The 22744-nt window shown below is 34.7% G+C and overlaps 1 protein-coding gene and 1 long non-coding RNA gene across 16 annotated transcripts in view; one reads left to right on the top strand and one right to left on the bottom strand.

Annotated features, from left to right (window-relative positions):
* ADGB (androglobin) overlaps positions 1-22744 on the bottom strand; it is a 100946-nt gene that overhangs the window by 12752 nt on the left and 65450 nt on the right. For all 15 annotated transcript variants that reach the window (XM_086877566.1, XM_086877569.1, XM_086877565.1 and 12 more), the window contains 8 exons: positions 18969-19154; positions 17472-17565; positions 15795-15929; positions 14838-14991; positions 11584-11771; positions 9887-10071; positions 4716-4912; positions 3452-3563 (listed from right to left, as the gene is read on the bottom strand). In XM_086877566.1, the coding sequence (XP_086733692.1) occupies positions 3452-3563; positions 4716-4912; positions 9887-10071; positions 11584-11771; positions 14838-14991; positions 15795-15929; positions 17472-17565; positions 18969-19154 (1251 nt within the window). The remainder of the gene's footprint in view (positions 1-3451; positions 3564-4715; positions 4913-9886; positions 10072-11583; positions 11772-14837; positions 14992-15794; positions 15930-17471; positions 17566-18968; positions 19155-22744) is intronic.
* LOC147654880 (uncharacterized) lies at positions 176-5687 on the top strand. The gene is made up of 2 exons (XR_015283330.1): positions 176-3624; positions 5646-5687. It is a non-coding gene; the product is annotated as an uncharacterized LOC147654880 (long non-coding RNA).

Here is a 22744-nt window from a genome sequence, read left to right as displayed (position 1 = left end):
CCACTGTGGAGGATAGAAAGGAATATTCCAAAGCCTGTCCTGCCTTTTCAAACCTACCTCTACTACCTGGCTGGGCACTCTATCTTCTCCTGCTTTCCCAGTTGGATAGACAGCCCTCTCTCATCAACAGCTTATGCTTCTGAGTTAATTTAAGGCAATATGTAAAATACATGCAGCCAGCATTCATCACACAGTGATGATTCAGCTCAGGGTTGTGACAGTTGCACAATAAAATTTGTGATTCTACTACAAGAAAAATAAAACTAAAGAACCCAAAAACAACAGCTGAAAATCCTATATACAAAAATGAACCTTAAAATGATTTTGCTCACACAGTCAAGCAACTGAAAATGGTACTAGAGATACAAGATTGCTAATTGTTCCCCTTTTACAAAAGAATTATGATCTTGAGCTTATGTTTTTAAAAGTCTTTTTCCATTGAAGACTTGCACCATAACAGTTCTCAGAAGGAGACAAAAAAAACCCCAAATGAACAAAAAAAAAGACAAACAGAGGAAGAAAGAGAGAAAGTAATGAAGACAGTATAAATAAACTATGTGGAACTTCCTAATTTCTGTGTACTTAAGTTTTCCTCCTTAATGCCTTTTTAATGTTTTGTTTGCACAGCGGGCTCTTCAATGAAACATTTAATTGGATTTCATATATAATAAATATGACTAAGTATTATTCACAAAGTAACATTCTCTAACACAGTTCTTTTTACAAACACAAACATCAGCAAATACAAAATTATCATAGCATCTGTATACCAGAGAATTTGCTTTCTTCAAAAAAGTTCTAAATAAATATTTATAATATTGGTGAATATCAATAGTATAATAGCATGGGTCTTCATTTAAAGAGAGACTAGTTTAAAAAGATTTTAGTAGATCTTTATATAAAGTTGAAATATGCTTTTGGCATGATAAATTAGACGTAATACAAAATTAACTCCAGATGGCACTGTTGGCTTACATGAAAATGGGATACTTGAAAAGAGGAAAATTTTTTGCAATAATTTTTCATCTGGCTCACTGCAGTATTCTTAAAAATCACATGGTGGAACACCTTTTTGGTTACACATCAACATTATTATTATCTGAATTTTGTGTCTCACAACCTGTGTCAGCAGTTTTAAAGGTCAATTTTCAAACTGATTTAAGACTAGTTCACAATCAGAAAAAGGAAAAAATGTTTGGGCTGTCCCCCAAAATACTTGACTATAGTAAGCACTTCAGATAAATATTGTAGTTAAAAGGGTACATAAAATAAACACTAACTATTAAATGAGTATTGGTGTTTAAACTTTTTGATATAAATTGTGTTTAAAGTCTGTTGGTGGCCTAGGCAATCTGTTGGTATCCTTGTATACACAGAAACAATCAATTAATAAGAACTGTGAAATGGATTTGGGTTACTTTGAAAGACAGCATTTATGAGAGGGCACAAAAATTGACACAATTTTAAAATAATCCCAAGAAAAAAGTGCTTGTTATGACTGACTGTAGCTTAAGTATGTGTGACTGCAAAAGAGCATCAATTAGCATAGAGGAGCTGTGAACTGGAATGCTGCTGCCTTGAATTCAACCCTGAGAACACTCATGACATTGACAAGATTCAGTGACATGAGCTGAGAAGTAGTGAAGAAATTTAAGAGATTAAGTGACCTCCTTTCACCTGCAGTTTTACAGACCGTGGTGAAGCTGTATAAAAGGATATTGTCAAGTGCAAGCTGTCAGTATGTAGGCGACTCAGAAGGGTTAGAGGATGCAATAGGATGTCTATCGTAAGAAACAGTCTAACAGGGAAAATTAAGTGAATGAGTGGAATCATCTAGGAAGAAAAGATGATATTGTGAAGAACACAACCAAACACAAGCCAGTGAAATCACTAAAACAGCTGTGTACAAGCCTGTAAGCCTACATAACATAGCTCCTCAAATGCTACTAAAAGTGACTAGAGACTACAGTAAATCAAGAAGATACAACGTTTTAAAGTTGAGTAATAATAATTAAGAAATACTGAAAAAAATCTCAAATATTGCATACATCCCAAACCCAAGAAATTAGATAATATCCATCAGCAGTTACTGCTGCTGAATCTAAGTTCAGTCCAGAGAAGTAAAAATTACCAAAAAGAGACTTGACCAGATATTTAAAAAGAAATATATAAATAGCATAAAAAGTGAGACATACCACTAGTAAATAAAAACCAACCATCCTAAATAATTTCTTTTGGCTATTAGCAAGTGTATGTATATGAGGAAGCAAATCATTTCCTCTATCGCTTCTTTTAAAAATTGAGTTATAGAACTTTAATATTCATGATACGGGAAATTTATTGAATGATGATGGAAAGTAATATTTTAGGTTCTGCAGGAACCTAGGGGTGAGAACACAGGAGAATCAGCTGCATGTGTGCATGATGTTCTGCACCAGCAGCTGGAGCAGGGCTGCAGCCTCAGAGCTTGTAGGGGACGCAGAGGAGAGCTACTGGGCACAAGAGGTGCCTGAGTGCAGCTGGTGGAAGGATCCACCTTTTTAGAAATACATAGTCTATCTTGTGGACTTCCATTCTTTCCAGCCCGAGAAGGAAAAGCAGGATGAGGTAGCTGGTCCTGTGTCTGTGTGCTCTGGGTGTCTGTCTGAGATCTGTGTAGCTGGCAATGTGTGTGTGTGTATGTATGTATATATATACACATACCTACACATATACATCACGTGTATGTGTGTCTATATGCACGTGCTTGGTGGGATTATATCTTCAGCCTCACAAACAATTGCACCATGTGCACTGGCAGCAGCCTTGCCTCTCTCAGGCTTTTGGGTCCAGAGTGATAAACTTTAACAAAATGAAGATCTAAATAATTTTGTGTCAACCTTGCTGATAAAAGAAGAAGCAAATACAAGACATTTATCCAATTTACAGAGCACTGACTAGGATTCAAAGTGCTTTTAGTGTCTTGGGATTGGTTTTTGCTGTCCCTTAAGAAGAAATGCTACAATAATCTATAAAAAACCCAAAACCTTCTGTAATTTCTCTGTCCCCCTTGTGACTTAGACATATAGACTGCACTTGGGCACTTTCCCAGTTTTTTCTCTTCCTAAATTCTCCTAGCAGTACAGAAACAATACATTTCCCAAACCAGGCCTTTTCACCCCTTCTTGTTCAGTGTATTTTCTTAAATTACCAGCAGGCATGTTTCTGCTCCAGATCTCTACCTAAAGCTGAGCCCTAAGAAGGTGAGTCTTACAGTGTATTCTCTGATTTCCTTATATATTGTGAAGGTGTAGATTCATGCAATCAAACTTCATTTCTAAGAACTACAGAATATAAAAGTTTTGTTGCCTAGTTATTTCACTCAAAAAGTGAAAAAATATTGCTTGGAGCAATTTTTTTTTTTAAAAGCAGTAATATACATTTGACTAAATATGTACTTAGATCAACCTACCTTTGATTTCATCTTTCTGCATTTCTTTCAGTTTCTGAACAAGCAAAGACTCACTCTCAGTAAGTGGCCAACTATCATGCAACACCAATGCCTCTATTGAATACTGGTAAGACTGAAAGAAAATGCAACATGCTGAAGACATAACAATTACAGCAAGAATTCAAGTCCTTCAGGTTAGTAAAGTGCCAGCTATTGAATTCAGCAAATAAAACACATAATTAATTTACAAGCTTGCACATAACACCATTCACAAGAAGCTTAAAAAATTAATGTTAATTCCACAGGTCTTATTTTAATTCCTGTGAAATTAAACAATTACTCATGTGTTTATCAAGTAAAACTAAACTGGGCTACACAATAAGGAGCTACATTCCTGTAAGATTTCCATGTAACTTCCCTATGTATGCCATGTACTAAAACAAAGACTTTTGTCTTTGATTTTAAGACCTACTACAGAGCTTTGAGCCCTTGTATTAGCACTCAATAATGCCTTAATTTTGAGATAGAGGTGACAGGGTCCATGGGCTGTTTTAAGCATTGTCTAAACTGAATTGAAAATTATTATATTTAGAAATTGTTTTCCAAAATTCTAATGCCAGTTCTGAGTCAAAGGGACAACTCTGGAATTTATTTTTCAATAATTTTTGTTTTCTTAGGTTATTTTCTTGCAATTGAACTCAACTATCAAGAAAAAAACACAGCAGAAAAATATGTGGAGTTGTAAAACAAGAACTGTTTTAGAAAGTATAGTTAATTTCTCTAAAATAGACAAACAATACTAAATGACATCAAGAAAAACCCATGTTTGACATTAGCCTCTGACAAACCTGGCTCAAGTACCACGTAATATGTGTCTGTTACTAAAGCTTGCAGCTGACTGGAAATAGGTGTTTCTCTATGCAAACTATTAGAGATAGCCTGTATAATATCATATTTCAAAGAAAGCTCATAATGAAGCATCAAAATGTTAATTTAATTTCTGGCAATTTTTGATCCTTATGTGAAAGTTTTGCTGTACTTGCACTGGATTTGCCAAATGAAGAACACTTAAAGGTAGAGTAAATCACCTTGATATTAAACCCCCTACTTTAGTCGTTCATACATGTACATTATCCTTTTTTCATCATCTCATTCAAAAGCTACCAACAATCTTAATTTTGCTCCAGGATAGAAGATCTCCATATGTACCAAAAGAATTAGCAATAACCCTTCATTGTTTGCTTTTTTCATTCTTCCCAAATCCCAGTGATTAACAAACTCTTACTTGTTGTGGGCTTCCAACATTATTTTCAAAGTTTTCCGAGGAGAAAGATTCATCTATTGATATCAGTGAACATTCCTGTACAAGGTCTGTCTTGGAAGAAGTTTTGCTGTCCTTTGATGAATTACGGCTTTTTTTCTTCAATCGTCCAGTTTCTGATCCCTTCTTTGTACTACTTTGACTATTCTGTAGGTTTTTTACTGCAAGATGACGAAAAAAGATCCAGAAATTATATATGAATTACTGGCATAAGGTAAACAGATGCCCCCAGAAAATATCAGAAAGAATTAACATAGTCCATTTTCTCATACTAGATTATACTTACAAGCTTCCAATTAAAATTATGCTTATTCCAAAAAATATGCAGATTTCATTTTGCATGCAAATCACAAATATCTTCAAAGTAAATAATGAGAAATTTGAGGCTGTGTATATATAACTGTTGCTACGGTTTATAAAGCATATAAGTCCATCCCTCTTTCCTGCACTAACCACCACAGCATCATGCTATACATCACAAAATATAGATGCCTTGTGCTCCCTATGATGGGATCCCGTTGTGGCTAAGCTAATTTAATAAATTGTGTAAAACTGGATGAAGGGTATGCATTGGCCTCAGTTGTGGCAATGCATACCCTTATAGAAGTCACTTATCTAATCTCTTTGTGTCAACCTAAAACAAAGACTAGAGCTAACCTGAGCTAAAAAAAAAAAAAAAAGTCAGTCTTGAAAAGAGATATAAAACTATTTGTGATCTATCCTTTATCAATGTATATAATTGTCACCTAAGGAAGATGTTAATGTGGGAAAACTGTGAAAAGTGGAATGTTCTAAAGAAGGACTGGTACAGAAATATTAACTCAGAAAACATAAATTTGTTTTCATTTCTAATGCATTGAAATGTATGATATTCTTTTGCCTGCATGTCTACAGAAAAAGTAAAGAAAATTCTAAAAGTGAACATCTCACAGAAAATTGAATAAGGACAAAGAATAACATCTCTGGGGAAGCAGCTTCACCTGTGTTGCACTAACAACAGCTGGACCATCATCAGGGAAAGACACATCATTTTGACTTCACTGAGGACAAGAGGCTTTACTCCTCCCAGAGTTTATTGTATAAACAAAGGATGATACTGCACCACTTTGAAAGAAAAATGCACACTTTCATGTGTGTTAATGAAACATCCAGGGAAATTCACAGGAGGCGGCAGGACTATTAGAGCAGATTCAACACAATTTACTGGTGGTGTGACAAAGTATAAATGCTCAATTGGAGGTTAAGTGTGCCCCTAGAAACTCAAATGGAGCTAGGAAATACTGTTTTTTATGAAAGCCAAATGTCCTGGATTACTTCCTATTGCATCTTTCCTCTGCATAAGCCAGTGCTTCCTTGTTCCTAAGAAAAGCAGCAGAAGTCAGGAAATCAAAATAAGACCTTGCAGAGATGGTCTCTTAAAGAGATCTCAAACTCCTAATCACAAGTTTTGAGTTGCCCTTCTGCATTGCATTTAGAATCTTTAGCACCAGAGACATCCCTCTTGCTGTCCCTGTGGCAAGGAGACCCGTGAAAGAAATGTGGAGGGAGACAATACTTGGTTTCTTCTCAACCATTTTTTAAGGTGCTGCAACTCCATGGCTGTTGTTTTGTAAAAGGTATGCCTAAGCAAGCCTGTAACTGTGGAATAGTTTCTCACTCAGCTACTGCTGAGCTTTTTAGGTATCAGTTAACTCCCCATGCTGTGAAGGTGAGAGTAGACATAATTCACAAAGGTTAGATTTTTTGGACTTTCACCAGAGGGAGCCAAAATCATGAGGCTTTCACTCAATAGAAGTGCATTTGGATGAATAAGAAACAATATTCAAAGACCCAAATCTTGAATATTCTACATCTGCAGGAAAACCTGCTGCAAAGAAACAATTTGTATTCCAGATGGAAAAATAACTACATAAAGACATTTTCTATTTGTGTAAATTGCCTTTGGTTACTGTTTGCAATATTTGCATAAAGGTTTCTAGTTAGGAATGATATTCAGTGTCTGAGCACTGATAGCAAGGGCCAATGGACGTAATTTACAAAAGTATAAGTTTAAAGTGGTGAGACCACCAAGATGAATTCCTCAGAGTCAACAGAGAGGTAAGCTCCACTCCAGGATGTGTTGTGTTGGGGCTTCAGGAGTAGGAGATGTGCACTGCCCTCTGCAGGAGCTTACCTCTACCGAGCAAGATAGGTGGAGTTCAAGGGAAGTTGTATTCCTTAGCCTACAACTGGTTTTCATTAATGCCTTGCTATTCTCCTCTTCTCTCTCCCCAAAACCTGAAGAGATTGAGTATTAAACAACTCTATAAAGATTTTTCCAGAGGAAGATCCTGACATGAAGATAATTCATCTCAGAATGCTGGAATCACCCATAAGAATCGACCTGTTTCCTTTGCAGGAACGATCACTTGGAAAAGCTCCCCAAAATACACAGTCAGTAATTCTCCCAGTGGTCACCAGGCGGCACTTTAACATCAAATTATTTTTCTTACTGCATACAAAAATATGCGTATGTCGCTCTTGGTTTTCCTAAGTTCTGGCTAGAAGAAACTTCTACCTACCTCGCTTCCAGAGTAAAACACATTTCTGAAAGATATTTTTATACTTTTTAACAGTATTGGATCAGACTGTTACTGTGGAAAATAAAAAGATTGTGAGCATTCTCTTGACCATCTGTGCTTATGCAACTGCTGTGCTTGTATCAACAAAACAAATTGTGGCTGTAATGGGTGTGTCAATATGTAAGTCCTTTATTGTCAAGCAAATATTTAAGGTCCAAGTCACCTGCTAGTCTCAGAAGAGGCAAATATATTCAAAATCAGTTGGTTTAATGTAGATTTTGAGCTGTAAAAGACATTAATAGAACATCTGTGACAGAGATGAATTAACAGGCTGTGGGTAGGCAAGGGAGATAATGTTTTATTGGTGATGCTTGCACAATAATGTCACTTAGGAGAACTTCTGGCAACACAGTGATCATCCTGTGAGAGGCAGAACATGTGTGGCAGTGAATAAGTGTCAAATTTTGGGATTATATGTGGTTTAACTAACAAGATTGGTGCCAGTGGTATAGCAGTGTTTTCTGATTATTCCTATTCTGAGAAAGCACACTTTTTTAGAGAACAAAGAAATACTGACAGAAGGAATCTTGTTGTATTGAGTGTCTGTTGTATGAATCTTCACCTGAACTTGGCATCAGTATTTCTGGGTATTTCTATATTGTTATTGTACAGGCCATAAAAACACTTTTGACAATAGCAAAGAAACATAATTTTACAATGCCATAAATTGAACCACTACTGAACCTAGAGGTATTCAGTAGATTGGCTAATACAATACTGTCATATTGGTTATACTGAGTACATTTCACAATATTTTCATTTAATTTGGATGCTATGAAAGATTCTACACAAAGTATCTTCCTTGTGATATACAGGATATAAATTAATAGGAAAAGAACTTCAGTGTTAAGGCAAATTGTTCTAGTATTGTAAAAATATAAGTAATAGTAAAAAAAACAAGCGGTGACAGTTTCACAGTCATTCATTCCAAATGTCAACTCTCTATATGCTCACACACATTTAAAGAGCATCAGAATATTCATTTCAATTTCAAATATTGCCTAAAATCGTAACACGATTTTATGGCCACCATTGCTAAATAGGCCCTGATACAAAAACCTTCCTATATTCAATCAGGTTAATGTAGCAGGTATTTTACTGAATAATTCACAGTGGATTAAAATAATTTTAAATTAGAAGAATTTATTTCTATTGTAGCACATTAGAGCTAGAATGTGTGTGTCTGATTTCTGAGGATAATTTGAAAATTCCCATATACATGTCCTGGTAGACTGGCAAAAGCAAAATGCCACTTCTAGTTATTTTGCCCCACCCTTATCCTTTCAGCATCTGGTGAAACCCATTTCTCTTCTCTATCACTTGATTGTGCCTTTTAACTTATTTCAGTCTTCAGACTATCATCTTTGCAATGAGGCAGTCTCCCAAAACAAGGTTTCTCCTTCACTTTACTGAGAGTAACTCACTTATTGCCCCTATTGTGATGCTGATCCTAAGCTGAGCTATTTTATACTTTCCTGTTTCTATTTCCACCAGTCTACTATTAAGTTTACTATTCCACTTCCACATTCCAAAAACAGTAACCAAAAATAGCTACTGATTATCTTGATAACTCAGAGAGAATAATGACAGATTCTCTATGACTTCCTTTAAAACCCTAATGTTTTCATCTGATGAATTATGTTTTAAGAGCATAGTCAACATAGGATTAGATTTTACATTTCTGTTAATAACAAGGTGCAGTTGAGACAGAAATCAAGATGTTTCATAAATATGATTAAATTATTTTTTCCCATAAAGCGTTGGAATTTCATATTACACATCATGCTAAAGGATCATGTTTGAAAACTCCACAGTTCAAAATAGTGGCGGTGAGCAGATGAAATATGCTATTCTGGGCTTTAGCAAAGCAATAAGACAGTATTTGAACAATTTGTCTTTGCCTCAAGTTCTCAATATGCTCAAATAGACAAACTCAGATTTACAGAATATTTATTGTTTAGAAGCCTTCATAGAAGGACTGAAGACTTTCATATCTTACATACCTCATGTATAGTAGTGTTCATGGAGAGTACAGTAGCACACTTGGTTTATAAACATCTGTTTTATTTAAGCAAACTTTTAATTCTTATGAAGAACTAATTTTAAAATTGAAACACAACTGCAATGAATAATTCAAAATAGTACACAAATAAAATGGAAATAATTTGGTTTAGAAGTGAGGTGTATAGAAAACAGGAAAAAAAATATAGATTACCAAAGAAGATGGCATGGCAGTAGCCTCTAAAATCTATAGTGTATAGGAAGTATAGTGGAGGCAGACAGATGGTACTTAATGTTTTGTTTAAATTACCTGAGCACTACAGGGTCCATTGTTAAAAATATGTCTAAGAATTATGTACCTCATTCAATTGTACTTATTGGTTTTGAACAGTAAAATTAAAGATTAATGAAAAGAGCAGGGAAAAATAGTATTTTCTGTGATTATCTACAGTAACTGTAAGAACATACACCCTGCAGTGAATAAAATTATCAAATATGGTTTACGATACTTACACTGGGAGCTCAGAAGTGATTGATTACTCCAGAAATTAACAACTGGGATGACTGCATTGCCCTTTCCAATGACACTTGTAATTTCCTTCTCATTTTCTAGGACTTGTAATTTAATGAACACATCTGAATTAGAGGTTTGTACCTGCAATGTAGCAGTATGTGGTGCTGTGACTTTTACAAAATACCTGAAGAGGAAGAAAAAATTATAGCAATATAATGAACTATACCTGATCATTCTTTTTTAGGAAAGTACCTAAATGTTGTGCTGAACTGTAAGCAAACACCTAAAACTGAGTTACTAAATCAAATCAAATATCTTCCTGGAGTCTAATGGGCTAAGCTTCTTTGCTTTTGAAAAATGGGTTGGTCTAACTATTTCTTTGTTTTTTCACTGACTTATCAAATGTCCAAAAAGACATTTGACTGCCTACTGTACTTTTATTTGTTGACTATCATTAGCCAGATTAGTGAACTGTGTCAAAAGTACCTGAGGGGAAAAAGTATTTGCTTTCAAAAGGGTAGGGACATCTCCTTTGATATTAGTAGTTACTTTGGTCAGCTTAAAAGACTGTGGCATTAAAAGCCTGTTTAATTAGAGTCTGCGGACAAAATTCAAATAATTGTTATATTGTTCAAATAGTTGTTATGTTGTAACCCATTGCTTTATGTATTATATGCTTTTTGTCCATAAATTCAAATTGTTGTATCTAATCTCACTAAACAAGCAAAGAAACAACAACACACAAAAAATCCATTACCCTGACTTCAGCACCTTTGGAGCTAAAAATACATAATTGTATTTAAGATTGGTAACATCAGAAGGGGGAAAAGAATGAAAATCATCAAGAGAGTGCTTACAAAATTTTAGTGCATTTGTTTTGTTTCTGTTGCATGCATTTTTCATTTTTATTGAAACAGATTCCTTCTCTTAAAGAGACCTCTATCCCAAGAAAAATCTATTGGTTTGAAATATTGAAAAAGTCTTGAGGAACCAGGATAAAATGTTTTAGAATTAACCTTCAAAATATACACATTTAATCAGCTCTAAGCACAAGGCCTGTTATAGTGTAATGTATAGTTCTTTGTGTAAAAGCTTCAGTATAATAATTTAGTAATGGTCAGTTTTGAACTCAGAAGGGATTTTAATGAACTTTAATCAATTAAGAAAGAATTAATAAATATGAAATCTCATATTTACTAAATATATTCTCCTAAAAGAATCAGCATGCTAAAATAAAACATATATAAATTTTTCTGCCAATACTGGAAGATGGTCTGATATATTGGGAAAAAAAAGGTGTTTTATTCCTGTATTAATTAAAGCTTTAGCCCAATAGCTGAAAAAAAAAATCTCCTCCCCCCTCCAAAATCTTGATTTTAATGCATGTTTATTCCCCAAAAGTACAATGGAATTTCGGTAATTGGCATGTGGATAAGACTGAGGTTACAGAAATGCAAAATACTGAATTTGGATTTTAAAGTTATAGTCTGTGTTCTTCACACCTGTTCTTCATTAAGTAGTGGCAATATTTCACAAATAACACTTTCAGTATATCAAATGTTGATTTGATAGCCCATAAAATTCAGATATTTGCATCAATATTCTCTGCTTCAAAGAAAGAGGAAAGAACACACCTTTCTAGTAGGGATGATCAATATAAAAACCAGTAGTTATTAATTCTTCTCTCAATATTTACCTAAGCAGTAGGAACTCTTTGTTGGGTATGTAATACTCCTTAAATTGTTGAGTAGAATAGATATTATTTACAGCTTCACGAGAGAGAAATGGAAGGGCACTGTGGGAGCTGATGAAGCGGAGTGTCCATTTTCCACCTGCCACAGGTTGGTCACCAGTGTGCGCTTCAGCCACAAAAGTGTATCCTTTCTGAAAGGGGAAACAAGTCGTTTTCACATGGCAATAACGCTACTCAAAAGGAACTCTCTGACTACATGCAACATGCTTCTTGTCCATTACACTTAATATAATAAGTTATCCTTCATCAGCAATAATTTTTTTAACTCCATTTTATTCTAACTTACGGAGCATCTCTTATTTTAGCAATTTATATTTGGCAAAAAGTTGCATGGCAAGTTAAATCCAGCTTCATCTAACTGGAAAGCTGGCAGGTGGTCTTAGGGGCAGATACAACCAAAGTCCTGAAGTCACTTTCTAACCAAAGTATTTGATTATTTAAAATTCTCCTTCATGCTTAGGCAGTGTGAAAGTAGGGGTGGATGAGTTTGCTGCACGGAAATTTAGAGATGAGATTACTTCAGTCTTCAAATCTGAGGTTAAATTAACATTTACCCCCGTTTAATATTGCCACTGCAGATACAGCATGAAATTACAAGATATTAATCTCATGTTTATGAAAATATTGATTTATGAAAACATATTTCTAGTATGAGAAATTTTAAGTAAAAAATAATAAAAAATGCAATACACAATAAGGCTGATGCAGATTTAGGTGCCCTTTATGAATCCTGAGGATAGGAATATGAGGAGCCAGGATATAACATAAAAATTTTCAAACTTTGATTAATTTGCATTTGTGAAAATGAAGGCAATATGAATGTGATTACTTAAAAGGCAGGGGCAGGAAAAAGGGATATAAGGAACGAAATGGCCACTTGTAATGTTGCAGGGGAACTCAGAATTAAACCCCTTCTTCAAGGAGTCTAACTAGCCCTACTATTTCCCTATTTCAAATATTAAAATTTCACATTCCACCTAAGAAATAGTCCAAATTAATATTCTTTGAAAGGCTTTATTTCTTTCAGTCCTCTTCTAATTCTGTTTAAATAAATCAGCATTTAACGGCAAAAACAGCTTTGTTGAAAAATGCTTATAATAAATAGGGTTGTGATTTCAGGACTATCCAATAATTCAGGACTGTGGCTCCAGGAATACTGAATATTTAGAATGAAAGTAAAATAAATTATTCATGATTCCAATTTGTGCAATTGTAGCAGTAAGGTGCTTTACAACCTTTAATTACCACAAGGTAATAGCAACCACTCAGAGTAACCATTCAGGAGAACTCAGCGCAGTTAAGCACAGAGTCACAGGCCCCTCTGTTCTTATCAAGTACACCTGGAAATGGAGAAGGATTTGGGAAGATATTCAACTGCTTTCTGACAGCAAGGGATGCAAGAGCAGGACAATTTATCTTGTATACCTATCTAGAATATTATGCAATCTTAATGTTCACTAAAAATATTCAGAAAATTTGGACTTAGGACCAAAAGTTTGTTTGAGTGAGCACTTTCTGAATGCTATGAGCAATTAGAAATCACAATAAATTTTGTGTCTGGTAGGAATTTAAAGTCACTACTGAGAAATAAGAAAATTGAACTTAACAACCCCATTAAATTTGTGTCTCTTTCTTAAAAACCTTCAAGAGATTTCACTACTAGATATCTTAGATACCTTTTTACAATTCACTGTCTCTGGAATCAGAAAGGATTGTTTCCTAATATACCACCCAAATTAACTTCATGGCAAAGTTAGATGAATCCCTTACATCTTTCTATGACTAGTCAAGAGAAATAACTGAGCAGTATCCTTGCTCAAACAGACTTCTATTTTTTAGACTAAATATGGTGGTAGTGATGATTTCTTAAACTCTTATCTATGTAGGTCAGCTGAAGCTTGAGTGCTTATCTCTATCCTTTTCTACAATCTGTTCAAAAGACTTGTGAATAATAAAGAGAGTAGAATTTAAAAAAAAAAACACCAAGAACTAAAACAAATTCAACTGTATCCAGAAGGAGAAAAAAACACCGAAAAATAAGATAATTTAATGCAACCCCCAAAAATCCAAATAATGCTAAGCAAGTAGCCAGTTTCTATCTAGGCTGTACTGTCTGCAAAAAGAAGACAGACTTTATTGCTAGTGTGTAGATTTTATCTTTATTGTCAATCATTCTGAAATGAACTTTAATGTGTTCCAGAAGTGTTTCTGCAGCAAAGTCAGTATCTGTTGACAGGATTCCTTTTTATCTCTGTTGTAAATTGCTGAGTCATAGTTTGAAAGCAGAGCTGGTAGGTGTATTTTCTTTTAATGACTTTTTATGTAATAATACTGACATTTAAGAATTCAAGCATACCGTATAATTTCTTGCTTGATGTACTACATTGTTGACTATTTTTTACAAAATACTGGTAAAAAAAAAGGTAACAGATTAAAATAATACCATTGTATTCTGTGTTTACTAATTGCAAAGTGTCTTGTCAAAGTATCAATAGAGCTTTCAAAAGCTTGTCTACAGAAACAATAATCAACTATTTGGAACTAGGAAGAAGCAAGCTAAATTGTAGAGTAGAAGGTTATATTCTTACTGAGGAACTCAAGAGCTCAGTGATTGAAAAATGCAGTAAGAACAAGTAGGAAAATACAGCATGCCTGCACAATTCTCTTTTAATACTTTAAAAATCACCCTTCACTGCTATTAACCACATTTAATATTACAAAATATAGACCATAAGTTTAGCAAAGAATAACAAAAATGTGGCTTTAAGAGGGTACTTCTTCAATGGGGAGGAGCAGGAATCCAATAGAAAGGGCCATTTTCATTAGTAATTGACAGAATCACTGAAGGTCCTGTGCTGTACCCATGGAAAGAAAAGGTGCTTATTGTTCCTTACTCAAACTTTTTATGGCCACAAGTTAAACTCTGGTACAAAGTTTACTGTGCTCAGTGTTATGCATAATAAACCCCAAAACAACAGCAGCTGGAAAGAGTACAGAGGAGATCATAATCAAAATTTCACTAATAAATGTTCAGCACAGAAGCAGATCAGTGATGGTCTCTGTTCAAACTTGCTAATAAACAAGGGTGTGCTTTGAAGTAAAACACTATGACAGAGCTCCACTATATTCTTCACAGAATTTGGGCATTTGTTATTATTTTTAAAATTATACTTTTCACAACACCTTTTTGCATTTACCTTATTTTTGGGATAAACATGAGGTGCCACTTTGAAAAAGGCATGCGGCATTTCCTCCTGTGTGTCATTATCAAGGACATGAAGTCTACAGGAAGGGATAGTGGTAAACACCTTTGTCAATATAAGCATGTCTTCTGGGACAGTAAATATTTCTCTAAAAAAGAAAAATTAAATTATATCAAAATTATTTTCCCAAATAAGAGGATATGTGCAACACAAAGCAAAAAATATTGCCATGGCTTAATCCCAGCCAGCAATTAACTACAATGCAGCTGCTCACTCACTTCCCACACCCAACCCACCTAAGATAAAGAATCAGAAAGAAAATACAAATCTCGTGTGTTAAGAACAGCTTAACAATAGAAACAAAATATACTAATAAAAATTCTAATAATATTAATATTTTTAATGATTAGGAGAGGGAGGGAGAGAAACAGAACCCAAGAGAAACAAATAATGCTCAATACAATTGGTTGCCACCTACTGACCGATGCCCAGCCTGTTCCTGAACAGTGATCAGCCCCTGTCCAGGTAATCCTCCCTCAATTTATGTACTGAACATGACATTCCCTGGTATGGAACATCCCTTTAGCCACTTCAGGGCAGCTGTCCTGACTGTGCTTCCTCCCAGATTTTTGTGCACCTCCTCAGTGGCAGAGCATGAGACACTGAAAAGTCCTTGATTTGGGGTAAACACTCAACAACCAAAATAAGTGTGTGTTATCAATACTATTCTCACACTAAATCCAAATACACAGCACTCTACCAGCTTCTAGGAAGAAAATTAAGAAGAAATGAAGAAGAAAATGAACTCTGTTCCAGCAATAACCAGAACAAGTGCATGTCAGAATTTGAGGAAAGCAGGTGGATAAGAAGTTTTTAAGCAGGTTAGTGAAAGGACACAGTGTATAAATGCTACTTCCCTGTAAGAGCTGTATAGGGCTCTGTGAAACTCACCTGAAAACCAGAAACCATGCGTTTGGTGGTTGATCAGCATAGGTTACTGCATAGTCAGTGAAATACATCTTACACCATTCATCTTCATAACAAGGAAACTTTTCAGCTGAATTAGAGTTCCTTTTAAACATCTCTCTGGAAAGCAGAAAAGATAACGACTTCAATCTAATCAGGATGGCATATATATATATATATACTGACTTTTACTTATGCTGATCATAAAGAACACTATTTTGTGCATGAATGTAAAACAAGATACATTGTGTTACTAATGTTTCTCTAGCAGTTGTTCAACTTAAATAAATTCATGGAGGCATTAGTTCTTTCAGATCTCATGGCAAATATATACTTATATTTTTATCCATCAGTCTATCTGCAACTACAGCTGCTTCTAATATCCCAAGATGTCATGGCTTCTACAAAATTCTACCTCTTTCTTTTTCTTTCTTTCTCTTTTTTAGTAAGTATCAGTTAGCATAACTTCATTTTTCTTGCGTTGTCATCTTTAAGCTGTGGAATCATTAGGAGATTAAAATACCTTTATTTAGTTTTAAAACTTTTTGGAATAATGAAGGAACAAAAGAAGAACTTTTTGTCCAAGGTGCTAGATTGTTATGTTAAATGGAGATCTGTCAGCTGTTAAACAAAAAAACAAAAGCACAAACACATTATCATGATTTTAAGACTCAAATGTATCCCTCAGGACAGTGCTTATAAACCCCATAAGTTTTATAAGTCTGAAGGCAGACTGAAAACTTCATCTCATCTTTGCTGATGTAGAAATGCTGCAAATCTAAAATGGATGGCTAATATTTGGAACAAGACTGTGGTTGCAAACTCCTGATCCCATCAACGTACACAGGTTTTACAGGATTAGCAACACTAAAAGGTGAAATAAAATTATACCTGGTGTGAGTGTTGCTCAAATTGCTGGTTACAAGGAGTGAGGATTTATATCCACAGGCAGTAATTACTGCCAGTTTTCACTCCTCACCCCTGGAAGAACTGATTTACTGCTAGATCAGTTGTGTGAACACTTGCAGAGAGATTTTTGGAGGACTTAATGGAAATATGTGATCCCCAAAGAGCATTAGGCTTGCAAATGACTTAATGAATACTGTTGAAGTTAGAATAGCCTTCTTTCCAAAAGGTGTAATAAAATATCAGGGAAAGCATAGAAATACACCTATTACATTTCTACTACCTAGACATAAATCTATTTTCCTTCAAGCAAGTGCAGCAAAAGAGTCCCCGACTGAGATAATAAATGGTACAAATAGCAAAGCTATTTCCTTTCTACTGTCAACCCTGATTGCTTAACAGATAGCACAAATCAAAAAGTTTCTTTAAACCAACTGGTTAACTGCTTAACTAAGGAATCAGTATCAGATCTGTACTTATGGAGTACCATACCAAATACTAAAAATTTAAATACATGCAAAAGGTAATATCTTAGCTCAAGCTGAGGGAAAAAATCTGTAACATATCCAAAAATAAGATTTTATTCATGTAGGGTACAAAGAATAAAGCATGGCATATATTTAGTAAAAAATTTCACCCCTTCCATCAGGGTGCTGTAATTTTGACACTCATAATGTTCTTACCTTGTTTATTTTGTGGAATAGCAGTGTATGACAACTGTCTGCAATAAAATAGTTTGATTTATTGCATGATTACCTTAACAATGTTATAGCGCACTGTTCAAAATTTAACTCAATCATAGCCCACAGGTTTTTCAAAGTTTCTTCAACATCAGCATTTTCTTTAGTACCTAGAGTTAATAAAATAAGTTAGAAAATATAACATCCAATTTTGCTATTGTTCTAAAGTTACACCTGCCAAATACTTTTGAAAAATGCCACTTGCACAAGTAAATTGCCTTATTTATGTGGAGTTTTACAGAAGTCTTGCTGAGCTGAAAACTGTTTTTTGTTTGACAGAGTATATTCCATTCATCATCTTTGTACTTTTCAGCACTCCAACAATTGCAAAAATTATGTGATCAATATTTTCTCCAGTTTACAATTTTTTCACTGTAAAATGTAGTGATATATGGCAGTCTCTGTCCTCAGACAATATATAATTCCCAGCAACTTCTATCTGCAGATAGCAGGAAGGAGTAGGGATGTACCTAAACTATCTGTGTAGCTAACAGGAAAAGAGCTGGGCAGCTCCAATGGGTAATTCATCCCACCCACGCTGGATAACTCACATAACAGGCTGTGTTGTCATCTCAAGGTGTTTGCTTCTATGCATGGAATACAGATAAAGACCTGACTGGTTTTTGAGTTTTCAGTAGTACACTACAAATCTTGGTTTATTCCAATAAATGCCTTATCTTTCTAATAAAGTAATTTTTAATAAATGTCACTTTTTCTAACTTGAATATGTCCAGATTCAAGCCACAAGCTTTGAATCTCAGACTAAAGATCTTCTTGTTAACCCTTTGGATATCAGCCTAAAGATACTGTTACTTTCAGATTCCTTTCCTCATGTGGGTTAATCTTGCTTAATGATTATAGCAAAGATTTTTCTTATCTGATCTTTCTGAAATTGCAAACTAACAACCTGTATGTATGTACTAGGCCTATATTTAATCCAAATCCTTATAAATCTACTCAGAATTTTGTGGTTGTTATCTTTCTTTCTTCCTGGACTGTGGACATTGCACTTGGACACAGTATTCCAGCTGAGATAATAGAACAGTTGAATAGGAAATGTGCTACAAGTCCTGAACTGCTATGCAAGATTCCTCTATCTGTATGCACAGGAATGAAGGATAGTATCAGTACAGTATCTTTGGAGGACAGCATCAGGCTTTGTGTGTGTTCCACTGACTACTCATTATGAAGCTCAGGTTCTTGTATGATTTCCCTTACATTTCCAGAAAAAATCCCTAACATTTATCCCAGCTCTGACCTAAATCTACATCTTTACATTAATGTAAATTATGGTTTAGTATCTATGCAAATCTAGGGGGTGTATATTTCAGATACTTTTTAGTACCATATGTGCTAGCTGAGTGGTTAGGAGACCTTAATAGAACTGTAAGTTCTATTACATTAGTTTCAGTTAATTTTACCTAGACATTAATTAGTAAAAAACTCTTTACAGTGAAGATTTGAATAAGATGAAGTATGAAGCATTTTTGAAAGGCATTTTTAAATGACACACCTGGTACTCTGCTCTTCAGTATTTTCCTAATATAGGTCCCTCTCCAGATGGCTTGAATTGTGAGAGCTGCTGCTTCTTCTTCAGGTGTGGGAGTTTGATTCTCCCAACTACTGAGGGATTTCTCCTCACTGCTCTCTGAAGGAATGGAAGAATGAGTAACATCAAAGCTGGAAGTCCTGTAGCTGCCTGTAATGAATTTAAAAAGAAGAAAAAAACCCCCACAAAACATCAAGAGAGTGATTTCAAGCATAAAATTTTTATGATGAAAATATCACTCTTGAAATTTTGTTTTTATTGTAAGTTGGAGAAAATATACTGTATAATTACACAAAGACAAAATGTCAGCTACTTTGCTAATTACAAACATCAAATAATTTATTTTTTTTCTCTTCATGGACAGCTATTGCAGGACATTTTTTAAAATCATGCCTCCTACTGTGATTTCAAAATGTTCTTCCAAACATGAACCAAGAGGATTTGATACACTAAAGCCTGACTCTGTACACAGCTTAAAAGAGCTTCACAAGACTTCAAGTACTTCTGTCTCTCAATCTGGTAATATTGTAGTAATAATTTTAACACCAATGTTGTTCAAAACATTTTGTTAACTTCCACAAAGTAGACACAGAATAAGAGTAAGATCTATGATAAAGGGAGAGTTAATTTATCTGACTGACTTTATGTTCTAAAATGGAACAGAAATTAATGGGTTCTGACAGTTTAGCAATGAGCTCCTTGAAGGCATTCTTGCCTGGAAATTAACATCCTGGGAGCCATCAGCACCAGGACTTAGGAAAGGACGTGGGGAACAACACTCCAAGGGGCCAGTGCCAGGGAGGTTAATTTGGAACTGCACACATATGGAACAAAGGAAGCAAGACAGTGCAATAGGAAGGAAACACTGCTGCAAAAGGAAGTACCAAAAAACAAAAAGGAGGAGAGGAATCTGCTTGAAAAATATAGACAACATTGCAGGCAAACAAACTATCTTAAGATATTGCTTTCATCAACCAGATCACACATTTCAATCTAATCACTTTTACTCAATATTGCTAAATCTGGCTGTGTTCTCAAACCATCATTTCTCATAAGTATTGCATTTCCAAACCCCAGAAAGCTTCTTTAATACTTGAGGACTGGAAGATTACACAAACCCTCTTCAATAGTAACCAGATTAGAACTCAACAATATGAATGGCACAACAACATGTTATAAAACAGGAGCATATATGAATCACAGAATAATACAGACTCAAATGGACCACTGAAGGTCATCTGGTCCAATCCCACATCCAAAACTGGATGAATTCAGAACAGGTGGCTCCTATTCTTGAAGAAATGTCCAGTCCATTTTTTCATATTTCCATAACCATGGAGACTCCATAATTTAACTGGGCATTCTTTTCCAATTTTTGACTAGCTTCATGGTGATTTTTTTTTTTTTCCTAACATCCAGTTGGAATTTAACATGTTCTAAGATGTTTTCTGTCTGTGCACCTCTGGAAAGGTTTTGGCTCTCCCATTCATTCATCACTGGAATACATTCCAGAATGAATTTTTCAGTCTACAAACTTGTCTATTTTACAATTAAAGAACCCAGTGGCAAGATGACTTTTGACCCCACTAATCATTGTCTTCATGAAATGGAAATAGACTTCAATTTTCAGTTTGTGCTTTGGCTGCAGAAAAATTAATTCTGCTGCAGAGCCTACATTCCTCATATAAAGCAAAATAATGTATTACTGTATATATAATATATATATAAAATAATATATTGTTGTGTATATATGAACACACAAATACACCGATTGACCTAACAGGTAAGAATATCCTAACATGGAGCAGGAACCAATAATATAGAAAAGTAAATACAAAAAGTATTGGTGTGGTGTTGCCTTGTGAACCAGCTGAAAACTTCATCCACTGAGGATGCTAAGTGGACTCCATAACTAGAAAAAATACCTGTACCTCTAGAAATAAAACATTTCATTTGTCAGGATAAAGAATATATGGATGTACAGTAAGTTAGTTAAATGTTAAACTGTTTCTGAAAACACAAAAATAAAAAATTTGTATGAAAATGTGACAGAAAAAAAAAAATTTCTGTCACACAGAAATCAATTCTATTTATTGAAAATGTCAAAAGCTACCACAGATCAGGCCAAAACCCAAAAATTGTCAGTATATATTCCTAATGTATATATTCCTAAGGAGGTTCTTTTTTGTTCTAATTTTTTATACAATGTCATAAGAAAAAAAATATTTTTCTTTGCAACATTTAAGGCAAAATAATGAGGTCTAAATTAAATATTCTGATCTTTTAAGGCTTTTTTTAAAACTTAACATTTTTTAATATTTTTTCTTAGAAGCAGAGAAATGTATTCTGTGAAATGCTTTGAATCAATCAATCTTGAACTAGTGAATGTTTTAAATCCATCAATATTGAACTAATGGATGTTTCAAATTTGACATTATGATTGAAAACAGATTTGTCAAAAATCTCTGACATGCCTTAGCTGTTAATCAGAAGACACCATGCTAATAATAAAACTGGAGCTTTTAAGCCTAGCAAGACACTTTTCACCATAAAATCACTACAGTTTTCCTGGAGGCAATGTAGGAATGTTTTTTTTTTGAAAAAGGAGTATTTTGCATATACTCAAGAGACACTTTACATATTCAATCAAATAATGCCAAACTGTCCCTCACCCCTTACTGGAACTCTATTTCATATCCAAAGTGCAAGAAGAAACAAATGTTCAGAATTCTCTTTTCAGTCACACAACACAACACAACACAACACAACACAACACAACACAACACAACTGTACAATCAATCATCTTAACCTATGTTAAGGTAGACTTAACCTATGCTAAGTCTCTGGAGGAGAGAGAAGCTTATTCTGAAAAAGAGCTGAGCAGGACTTCCCAAATACAGTTTTACAGTTAAGATAAGCTTATAGAGAACAGCTCAACTGCTATGTAAAATTTCAGACCAAAAGGTTTTAAGAGAACTGTACACAAAGGGCACTCCACTTCCAACTTCAAAGTTGGAATTTATCCATGAGAAAGAAATGTAGCTCTTGAAATGTGCCTAAACAACTGTCAAGAGTTTGAGACTCTTGAAAATAAGTGCCACAGACCTCCCCTGGCTCCACTGGCTCACTATTAGGCCCAATGAAACCAGGATAAGGTAAACAAAGAATGTGTGCTACAGAGAGCAGGCAGGCAGTGTTGAGCTGTCAACACTGCCTCTTGTGCAACATCATCCTGATATGCTTCCTTTCCCAGGAAACATCACATTCCTATGTATGTTCACATGGCACGGTCTTCCTCTTGTTTCTTGTGGCTTTTCTGCTAATTGCTCTGTGGGGATGGATGATACTTGGCAGTCAAATAAATTTGACTAGATCATTTTCAGGATGTCTTCTCAGAGATCTTAGCAGGCATGACCACTACCTGCAGTAAATCATAATATCCTTGCCCTTGGTAAACCTTGACATTAATTCAGCACACAGTGCAAAATAAATATGTCATTTATAAAATGGAGGTGCTTTTCCAAAAAAACCTCAGATTTGACTTAATATACTTGCAGACACAGATGAAAATAACATTTCATTTATCTGCTATGGTAGATTACACTGATGTCTGTTAGGTTCCAGAAGGTTACAACCTCATGTCTTGACAAGATTTGAGCAACTAACCTGACAATGCAGCAGTGCTAATGTGGGCCAGGGCAATCATGCCAGTCCTTCTAGATCTTTCTACAATGAAGTT

Source organism: Cyanistes caeruleus, chromosome 2, assembly GCF_971803275.1.
Source record: "Cyanistes caeruleus chromosome 2, bCyaCae1.hap1.1, whole genome shotgun sequence".
Classification (NCBI taxonomy): Eukaryota; Metazoa; Chordata; class Aves; order Passeriformes; family Paridae; genus Cyanistes; species Cyanistes caeruleus.
Note: the sequence above shows the minus strand (reverse complement) of the source record. Positions and strands in the feature narration are given on the sequence as shown.